Below are 11,836 nucleotides of genomic sequence, written 5' to 3'. Positions count from 1 at the left end.
TATATTATACTTAATTTATTAGTGTTAATATATTGTTATGTAAACCATTATCATTTTAAATATACAATTTTGGAACAATTTGTATAAAATACTTAAATTATTAATTTAAATATAACATTACAAGGTCAACTTAAATATAAATTTTAGTTTACCTTAAACAACCCAAAAAATATTTTGTAAATAGTTAAAAGTAATAAATTTTAGTGTTTTTCTAATAATGATTATAAGTTGGTTAGTAAGTTTAAATAAATATCAAACCTAAAATGTAATCATAAATGAACTAAATTTTAATTTTAAAATAATATCTTTACTCCTACTTATAAAGTTATGTCTTTAACTTTTAATATATTATACTTAATTTATTAGATTTAAAATGTTGTTGTATGTAAACCATCATTAGTTTAAAGCTACAACTTTTGAATAAATTGTACAAAAGTACTTAAATTGTTAATTTAAAATATAACATTACAGTGTCAACTTAAATATAAATTTCATTTCCACTTAAAAAAACCAAAGAATATTTTGTAAATAGACAGAGTGATAAATTATACTGATAAATGCAAAAACTAAATTGTAATCTCAATTTAACTAAAATATTTCCTAAAGATATTTTTATAATCGTTAAAAAATTTCAAATAAGTAGCTTAAAATAACTTACAGTAAAAATAGTTAAAATATAACTCTGTATAAATGATTATATTGTTACATTTAAAATCAAAAAACAATGTTTGATGTTTTTTAATAATTACTATGATAGAAATTAAAACATTAAGCAAATACATTTTAAAAAATTAATTAACAATAATAACAACTATAAATAACATTAAACCATATATTATATTTAATTTTATTCGCGTGTAATTCGTGGTAGAAGTCATTCAAACTATTGAGATAATACAGTTATAATAGATGTATATATATTATCATATAATTCAAAATAATCAATATATTATATCAATTTAGTATACAAATAATGATATCAAGTTTAACAACACCATTATTGTTATATTTAAAAAAATATATATTTGTAAAGACTTGAACTATATAAAGATAACATTTTTATGTTTGGTTGCTCATATTTGTTTATGTAATTATAAAATAAAGTGTACCTAGAATGACCACATCAATTTCACATAGGAATCGATAACACTAGAGATGTATGTTGTCTTTAACCGGTGGTAGGAGATCCACATACCCTTTTTAATTATTTATATTAACGTTTAGTAATATCTATTTTATATTTCTATTCACCTTAATTTTTTAGGTACAAATTAAGGAAGAAGATTCTCGGTACACCAACATAAAGTCAAACGTACGCCATGCAAAATATTTAATTAAAATTAAATTATCATATTTAGTAATTGACTTATTTTAAAACTGTTGATGACATTTATGTATAATGATATATTTTGTATGACTTCATTCTTAATTTCAATGTTTAATATTTAAAAGTTCATGTATGAAACCTTGGATGTTTTGGTGTAAAATAAAAAGTGATATAATATTTATTAGTTCATTATTGTCTATTAATAGCTCATTAAAAACAACTTATTTCTTATTTTATCAAAAAATATTATCAGACATAAAAAAAGTAAATTATATTAATGTTATACAAACTTATAATATATATTGGATATTATAAAAGTAAAAGTGAAGTTTATAAGGTATGAACTATATTAGATAGTATCGAAATATAAGTTGATGGATTTATATGTTATTTGATAATTCAGTTAATGCCCAAAACATAACTAAAAATGTAAATTTCAACATATTTCTATTTTTTTCATAATTATTTTAACCGTTTAAATGCATTCTTGCGCAACGCGCGAGGCTACGCCTAGTATTAGTATATGACCATGCTACGGTATACATACCGACAAAAATATTAGGTGGGGTAGCTACAAATAAGTAAAAAAGGTTCTAAAAAAATTGGAAAATAAATATGTGCCGGTCCTTATGTCAAAAGTAAGTAGAAAATCAGAAGGGTAATTCTTGATATAATATATTTTTTTTTATTTTGAAAAGAAAAACACATACAAATGCATAAGCGAAATACATACAAATCATACATACTTATAAAGTTAGCATTTTTTCTTGAATCTCATGCATTTGAAACCCCACTTTTTAACTTCCGTTCACCACATTCATTTGAAACTCTTATGACTTTTCAATTCTTTATAATAATATTATAAATAAGTTAAATAATGTTCTATAAACAAGAAATGATGTTTTATTACAATGTCTTCATCCCACATCGATGGTGAGAGTAAATAAGAGAATGTTTCCTCTACTATAAATAGGAAAGGTTGTGAAATGTTTCAAAGGGACCAAACCATGAGAACTTCCTCATGCATACCTTTGTAGGATTTTGACAGTATTATTTGGTGAAATTGTCTATATTGGCAAGTGTCCAGTTAACTTTTAGAATTCCAAAAATGATTTTGAACCGAATTTTTTCAGGTTTAAACTGTGTTTCAGTTAGAAAAAAAAAATTATGTAGTTGGGTATATTGAGTTGAACCGTAGCTGGATCAATTTGGACCGATAAAGGAATCATTTTCCTTTCACAACAAACATTTGAAACTCCCATGATTTTTCAAATTATTTCTAATAATATTATAAATAAGTTACATAAATTTATATAAATATAAAAAAGCATCTACCTAAACCTAAAATTATAACTGTTTGAAAAACCACGTTAATTCAAAAGCACAAAATATATACAAACCGAGTTTCACTAGAAAAAAGTATGTAGTTTGGTATATTTAGTTGAATCGGTCCGAGTTTTATCTATTTGGACCATAAAAGAAGCATTTTCCTTTCACTACATACATTTGAAACTCCCATGATTTTTCAAATTGTTTCCAATGATATTTTAAAAAAGTTACATAATGTTATATAAATATAAAAAAACATATACCTAAACATAAAATTATAATTGTTTGAAAATTGGATTTGATCAAAAGCACGAAATACATACGCCGATTATATTTTATAAATGAATTATTTTTATAATGAACTTTTGAATCTTGAAAATACATATAAACAAATTTTCTATATTAAGTACCTAACTGAATTCGCGATTTTAGAATTGAAAAAAAAGTTATTCAATAAAAACTTACTTTTTTGGATAACAATTTACGAGATTATAGAAAATGGAACCATTGAACAATAAAGAAAGGGTATACAAGAGAAATGGTGTTTTAGTAAATAAGTTGAATAATGTTTTATTAACAAGAAATGGTGTTTTATTACAATGTCTTCATCCTACATCGATGGTGAGAGTAAACAACAGAACGTTTCCTCTTCTATAAATAGGAAAGGTTGTGAAATGTTTCAAAGGGACCAAACGATGAGAACTTCCTTATGCCTATCTTTTTAGGATGTTGAGGGCATTCTTTGGTGAGATTGTGTCTATTGGCAACTATCCATTTAAGTTTTAGAATCCCGAAAATGGTTTTGAACAAGATTTTTTAGGTTCAAACAGAGTTTCAGTTAAAAAACCATTATGTAGTTTGGTATATTGACTTGAATCGGTCTGAGTTTGATCAATTTTGACCGATAAAGGAAGCATTTTCCTTTGACCACATACATTTAAAACTCCCATGATTTTTCAAATAGTTTCTAATAATATTATAAATAAGTTACCTAAACATAAAATTATAATTGTTTGAAAAATAAATTTGATTCAAAAACACAAAATATATACAAACCGGGTTTGAATAGAAAAAACGTTATGTAGTTTGGTATATTAAGCTGAATCGTTTCGAGTTTGATCAATTTGGACCAACAAATAAAGCATTTTCCTTTCACCACATACATTTGAAACTCCCATAATTATTCAAATTATGTAGAATAATATTATAAGTTACATAATGTTATATAAATATAAAAAAAATCTACCTAAACATAAAATTATAATTGTTTGAAAAATCGCTTTGATTCAAAAGCACGAAATATATACTCGATTATATTTTATAAATGAATTCATTTTATAATGACATTTTGAATCATGAAAATACATATAAACAAATTTTCTATACTAAGTACCTAACTGAATTTATGATTTTAGGATTTAAGAAAAAGTTATTCAATAAAAACTTAATTTTTTATAGCAACTTACGAGATTACTGAAAAATAGAACTACTGAACAATACATTTTTTGGATAATGTTTTATTTTTATTATTTAATATTTTATTTAACAAAATAAAATTATTGGCAAATAAAGAAATGAGTTTAATTAAAATGTCTTCATCCCCACATTGATCGTGAGAGTAAACAATATAATGTATTATTCTCTATAAATAGGAAATGTTGTGAAATATTTTAAAGGGACTAAGCCATGAGATCTTCCTTGCATCTAACTTTGTAGGACGTTGAGTGTATTCTTTGGTGAGATTGTCTTTGTCGACAAGTGACCAATTAAATTTCAGAATTTCGAAAATGATTTTGGACCGTATGTTTTAGATTTGGATCGAGTTTAATAAGGATCCGAGTGACTTCTGGCTGATTTAGGCAAACTCGTTCCCATTGGAGGCCGAGTTTAAGTAACATGTCGAGTATTTGGTTGTGTTAGCCAAGTTTTACAATCCTGTATGTAATACAATTTTAAAGTTTTAACCTTATAAAAGACGTCACTATTATCATATGTTGTACATAATCTTCTCTTCTAATAAAAGCCTCTCTAGGGTGCCATATGGCATTCTTCTAAACACCCAATTTACACGTGTCATTTCCTCCATTTTCCTCATAAATATTTTCCCGCCCAAACATTTCCTGAAAATTAAACAAATACCGAAAGTCAATAGTCAATGGTTTTTTAAAAAGAATTCAGTTTCCATATATATGCTTCCATATAAAACGAAAAATTCAAACTAATACGTAATGACATCAGATAAAATCAGAATTTTTTTTAAAAAAATAATTATGTTTCCATATAAATCGGCTATTTCTGTTTCTTATCAAAGTTTTTCCGCCAATACCTTATTTGACGAATTTGACGAATCCACACATTCTCTTATTAATCAGCAAATTTGTTTCCATGTATTTGTGTAACATTTTTTTATGCCGACCATTTATGTAATTAATTGTCATTAGGGCCGGTTATTTTTTTATATTTTAAATGTAGTATTCCAATTTTATTTTCCTGTAATTGTGTATTGTAATTATGTATTTATCTATGATATATTTTCGTGTAAGATGTTGACCTTGGTGGTGATAAATTCTCTTTAGTTTTCTGATATATTCCCTATTTATTTTTATTTATTTTTTCAAATCTGGTGAAGTCTTCTTAAACTACACTAAAATAAAGCATTTATTTTTCTTGCACTCCTCCTTCCTTTCTCCTGTTTCTATCTTAACTTATGTTTCCTTCAAATTAAAAACTAGACATCTTTTCATCTCATATTTAATCCATTTCTTATTCATCTGACAAGGTAACCAATTACTCCAATAAATCTATTTTTACTTAGGGTATGACAAGCGTTACAAAGCTACTGAAAAAACAGCAGCAATCAAAGACTCCATATATCTTCTAAAAAAACAAGTCAGGGGCAAAAACGTCAAAGGCAGAAAAAATGCACCAAATTACCAAACTATGAAAGCATAACTGCATGTGTCAAGACCACCAAATCAGACCAACCAAAACAAAAACAACCGGAGACTAACACTCATTAAGGGAACCAGGAGCAAAAATGTCAAGAGCCCAAAAAAAATTTACATGTTAATCTTATATGTATCTGGTTGTATGCGTTTATGCAAGTGTGAATGTGTGTGTGTGACTTTTAGTATAAAATACAGTTTTGGTGAATGTAACAATATACTTTCTATATGTAAATCTGAGTAATGGATACAAAAAGAGCATTGATATGATTTACTTTCCAGCAAAATCTTAAAATTTTTACAAATCTGCCCTTACTACTTGTCTGATGTAGCATTGAGGAAGCATAAATATTAAATATGTTATTTTCAACCCCTAAATTCTTTTTAACATTATGATTTAAATTAGATATAAAAGTAATTCGAATGTATTGTGGATATAAAGGTTAAATAAGTCGAATGTTATATAAGAATAAGCTTTACAACATTATTTACCCTTTATCTCTGAGATTAAACAATTTTACCCTTTATATCTTATTGTCTTCAAAATACCATCGGTTGAAGATTTAACCGGTTGTTTAAAATCAGTCAATTTTTGGGAGTGAAAAACAAAGTTTTTTTTAATTGCTTTAGGACTATAATTTCAAACTACTCACTAGGCACTAATATGAATTTGATCGCTTCATTTTGCACATATTTAACCATGATATCTAGCTAATCATTATAAAACTCCCAATCTAATCTCGGAAGGTATATAAAATTCAATTAATAAATGATTTGCTAATATTAATCACATGCATAAATTTAACCCTAATATGTAGCAAATTCAAAATTCAAAATTTCAAACTATTATGCACAAAGTATGAAAATCATAATTTCAGCAAAATTGAAAGCTACCTGATTGTGTCTCCACTCTTGAAGTATTTCGAATTACTCCTCATACCATTTCATTCTTCGATAACTTCTTCAAAAAAATCAATTTTCTGCAAATCATAATCAGGTATAATTTCTTCCAACCAATCTATGTTCTGTTAAAACAAATATCATTAACAAAATTTTATATCTTACCTTCAGTTTTCACATCTTCAAACCCTATTCACTTCGTACCTTCAATTGTAACATCGGTATAACTTTATACCCCGTTCAATTTGATTCAATGATTGTATATTCCTATCTGCCTTCATCGATAGCAATGGACAAACTTTGATATCTTTCTGAAATGAATGCCTTGGAGTCGTTAATCTTGATTGCGAAGATATCAATTTCGAGTGCCGATTTTGCTAGGTCTTCTTTTCTATTACAGCAAAAGTGACAAAGGGGGGGTTATTACTAATTGATTTTCTTGTACGTGGGAGAAATAGGGGTTATTACTTATGTTAATCCTTCAAATAATGTTTATTTTTCTAATTTTTTATATCAATAATATTTAAATAATTTGTATTTGTATGTATCCCAATTTATTATTAAAACAACTATAGTTTTAATAATCAACTAAGAATTTATATTGATATGTGGTATTTATTAAATTATAATTTAAATTGGCATAAACTATTTAAATTGTCATTTTATATATTATACTCAACAAAAAATAAGTAAATTTTATTATGTAATTTTATGATTTAGAAATAACATTTATTTTCTATTTGGTTAGTATTCAATTCGTCAAATGAAGTTTATGCAAATTATATAACCTACCAATCCCTGTAACATTATCTATCAAATTATTAATTTTGTTTTTCACTGTACTTTTTTATTTTTATTCTACATCAAATAAGAACAAGAATGCAACGGATGCTAGAGAGAGAAGAAAAAAGAGAAAGTTATATTTGAATAATAGAAAATCCAAAAAATATTTTACCACATCATCATCTCACCATACACCTACCGGACATGCTATTAATTTTAGCCAATACGGTAATCTTCTTGCTTTATTTTGCATTTATAATTATAATATGTTTTATTTATATTTAAACTTAATATAAAAATGTCTTTAAGTTGTTTTATACTATTTTTCAGGTTCAAAACATTGCTCAATAACTAAGTTATAATTTAATTGAATTATTTTTAAATTTCTTTCCCGTGGTGTCCACGGGTTATAACCTATTATGGTAATATTTATGATATAGAACATTTTTTTTTTTACTATTTAAGATAAAAAACTGTCTCTATTATCATATGTTGTACAAATGATAAAATTTAAGATAGATAAAAAAATGTCTCTGTTATCATATTTTCTATATAATGATAATATATAATATTAACGTTTTAATTTAATATGAAATTATTATTTAATAGATAACAATAACGATTTATTTATTTTTAAAATGTAATTTTTTTCTATTTTAATCATATAACTTTATATATGTAAAACAACTTCAAGTTCCAACTTTATCTATTATAATATAGTTCAACATAATACCAATACTAAAAATTATTTTTTATATTTTTTTATGAAATTGTTATTTAATTGTTAATAACAATGATTTAGTTATTTTTAATATAAAATATTTTTTTATATCGCACGCAACGCGCGGACATTCGCCTAATCATAATATTATAAAGCAAAGTTAAGAAAGAATATGTCGGCAAGAAGATGAAGAGTAAAATAACATATATCATGCGTAAAATAACATATATCATGCATGTATGTTTTAGAGTAAACTACACGGATGGTCCCTATGGTTTAGGGTAATTTGCGCGTTTGGTCCCTAATTTACTTTTTTAATTCGGAAGGTCCTTCCTGTTTGTTTTTGTTACGCGTTTGGTCCCTGGTTTACCTAAAAATATTATTTTTCCTTTGATTTTTTAATTTATTTAAATAAACACACCCAACACCACTCCCTTCACCTTATTTTACCTACCCCACCATTTTTTCCTATATAAATAATAGTTTTTTTAAGTAAGAAATAGACCAAGTGCGTAATAAAAACAAACAGTAGGGACCAAGTGCGTAACAAAAACAATTAGTAGGGATCTTCCGAGTTAAAAAAATAAGTTAGGGACCCAACGCACAAATTACCCCAAACCATAGGGACCATTCATGTAATTTACTTTATGTTTTACTTTTGAAGACCAAAGGAACTAAAACCAATCCAAGTTTCTAAGTAGCAGTTTCAAGTAGGCCGTCATACTAATGGTTTGTTATTTTCATAACCGAAAACATAAAGACGGAAGTTTTAGATCTTAATCACAAGTCGGTCGAAATAAAAATGTTAACCTGAAAAAACGATTACATACGTGATTTCATTACAATCTTTGGATCTGAAGAACTACGGTTAGGTTTCTCAGTTGATGTCAATAAATCTATTTAAATCCCACAACAAAACTATGAAACAAATTTCTTGTTTGTATTTTCGTATATTATAAATTAGTTTTTAATCACGTAATTATATAGATGGAGATATAACCGAATGTGAGAGATATTACAGATTTAAGAGATCTTGAATCAAATTGGTAACTCAATCCACAATATTAACATGATAAATGTATATCTTTATTTATTAATAAAATGAATCCATCAACAATCTTATATAATTTCCACAAAAATATAAAATTAATCATAACATTATTTCTATATATTTATTAATGGCCCAAAAATATCCAACAATACCTCCTATTCTAGTAGTGAATTATCCCTTTATATGAATCGGATGAATTTGGGATAATCACTAAAAAATCGATTTAAGGCCCTTTCTTTAAGTTATTGTTGCACGTTTATTTGGAAAAATCCACGGATATCTTATATGTGCAATATAAAATTGTTTATATATTTTTAACGCATGTGTAGGATGGAAGAAAAATGCATTAATTCATTTGTTAGTAACATTAATTGATCTAGCAAAAATATTTATTGCTAGTTATTCTGGAAGCAAACATATTCATCACATCAACAAATAAACTAGTACAATGAGTTCTTGCCAACCATATCTAGTAACAAGACTCTAGTTTGTGTAAACACCAACAAAACCAGTGTCACTCGAACCCACATATAGTGCATCATTGCTCTCCTGAACCACATCAATAGCCATGTTAAAGAAATGGGGAAGAGGCACGGTTTGGACCACTGTTGCAGACCCATTCACCCTTATCCCATGAGGTTCACTCAACGTCGGGGACTCTTGAACTTGTTTCTCTACTGCCACCCAAAACTCTCCATCATTTGCAGCCCTTTTAATATTTTTTGGGTTCCCACAATCAGTCAGAAAGACCTCGTTTGTGTCTTTTTTTGGTCCTTGAAGCCAATGCCTCTGGATTTTGTTGTTCACGTACTCTGGAACCAAAACATATTTTCGATCACTACTAACCGAAGGACCACCCGCTCCTGAGAGTCCACTTAACAAAGTGGTTACCCGTTGAGTTCTTGGATCGTATTTCAAGAGCCTTCCAGTAGAGTCAGGCTTAAACCCTGGTTGTGTCATATCTCTGCACAAAAAAAAAAAAAAGTAAAATAAATAAATAAACATGTGAAGATTATTTTTATATCTAAGGTTGTATGCTTTTTACAAGGAATTTCAATATGTTTTAATTGTTAAACCATAAAATATCTTTGAGGTGGTTAACAGAACAAATTTCAAATTATAGCGATTTTTATGAAATGAAAGTTTTACGTAGTGGTTTTATTGAAAAACATATTAAACAATTTACAAACTATACTCGTTTTATGGAATTTGGCCTTATTTTAATAATAAATTAGTTATTTTTGGAGATCTTGCTTTTCGAAAATTTACCTTATGTTGTAAGTCAAGCTAGCGTCAACCACATAAACATTTCCTGTGTATGATTCAACATCGATACCAGAAAGGTACTTGAAACCACTGGAAACCTGAGTTGCAAGGCCACCATTGAATCCCACAACAAGGAGACCAAAAAAAGCATCGGTGATATAAAGATCACTCGTTTTATAGTTGAAGCTAAGAGCCACTGGTCTCCCACATATTGCTCCTAATTTCAGATCATTTGTCCCATCACACAATTTCTTCGTCCTGAAAGAATAAAAGCATGATTTATCAAGTCATTAGAATTATGTACTTCAGCTATTCAGCATAACCAATAATTCGAACTTGTAGCATTTGGTGACTAAGGAGGAAACGTTAGTTAGCTACTCATTGGTGCACACTTACTATATATAATATTAATTAATCATGCAATTATCGGCTACATATGTGAAAGTGAAATGTGTGGCTACGGAAATTAAAACAAAGTAGCACAACCTGTTAGGTGAAGTGTAGGCAAAATCAAGGAAGCCGGTTGTGGGGCCTTGCCATTTTAGGATTCTACCATCTGCGACTGCCACGTAGGGACCTTTACCTCCACGGTCTAAGGCAGCGGATGCAGGACCTGTGACATTTGGGGGCAATACGAGTTTGTTGAAAGTAGTATACTCATTGGATAACACATTTCCCAGAAGCAAGAACCAAACAATCAGATCGACAAGAAACTTGCTGCTTGTTTTCATTGCTACGATGTATGTAGACACTGTTTATAGTTATTTTTCAATTCGAATGCATATTTTCATTTACATATGCTTGTATATATACACGTTCAAAGCTAACCCACGCACACATACTATACATGTAGCAACAACTTGTTACAGTTGACTACTGTATCACCCATTTTGGGATAAAGATGATTGCTTAAACTTGGTGAAAAGGACACCGACTTCTGTGTATTAAATGTTTACAAGTCGACGTCACCCTGCATGCATGGAATTACTTAGTCAACAGTTCTTTATCCTTTTCTTTTTACTACAAATATACTTGTTTATTCAATTCTACCCCCTGTTCCATCTAATATTCTCATATATATATATATATACATATATATATATATATATATATATATATATATATATATATATATATATATATATATATATATTACGTTGTTCATATACCCTTTATTCATGAATGATTACTAGTTTTTTACATGTTACATATATAATGCCCTGAAAAGATTAATTTTTTTATCCACACGTTTGTTACTGCACATCGAAATGTGTAGGAATCTAATTAACTCAATAAAGTTAAAGCCTGTCATATAATTTGCGATATTAAGAATCATTTTATAGAAACAAACTTCGCTAATTAAAGAGGGAGTATACATCTATTATCTATATTCGCAATATTTGCTGAAGAAGTTACCAAAAACTATAGGTTTGGGGAAAGGATGATTCATTTAACCATTACGTAAAGTATGAAATCCAACACAGGCATGTATAAATGCAATCACAAGTCAACAC

At 27.5% G+C, this 11,836-nt stretch overlaps 1 protein-coding gene across 1 annotated transcript; it reads right to left on the bottom strand.

Annotated features, from left to right (window-relative positions):
- Nucleotides 1-9,384: 9,384 nt before the first annotated feature.
- On the bottom strand, nt 9,385-11,100 carry LOC144997558 (protein STRICTOSIDINE SYNTHASE-LIKE 11-like). The gene is made up of 3 exons (XM_078957453.1): nt 10,809-11,100; nt 10,326-10,580; nt 9,385-10,020 (listed from the first exon to the last, which is right to left on the bottom strand). Exons 1-3 carry the CDS (start codon nt 11,051-11,053, stop codon nt 9,540-9,542), a joined length of 981 nt encoding a protein of 326 aa, XP_078813579.1. The 5' UTR covers nt 11,054-11,100; the 3' UTR covers nt 9,385-9,539.
- Between the last annotated feature and the right edge of the window lie 736 nt (nt 11,101-11,836).

Source organism: Lactuca saligna, chromosome 5, assembly GCF_052625555.1.
Source record: "Lactuca saligna cultivar CGN05327 chromosome 5, ASM5262555v1, whole genome shotgun sequence".
NCBI classification, from domain to species: domain Eukaryota; kingdom Viridiplantae; phylum Streptophyta; class Magnoliopsida; order Asterales; family Asteraceae; genus Lactuca; species Lactuca saligna.
The sequence above is the reverse complement of the archived record's forward strand: the minus strand, read 5'-3'. Positions and strand labels throughout refer to the sequence as shown.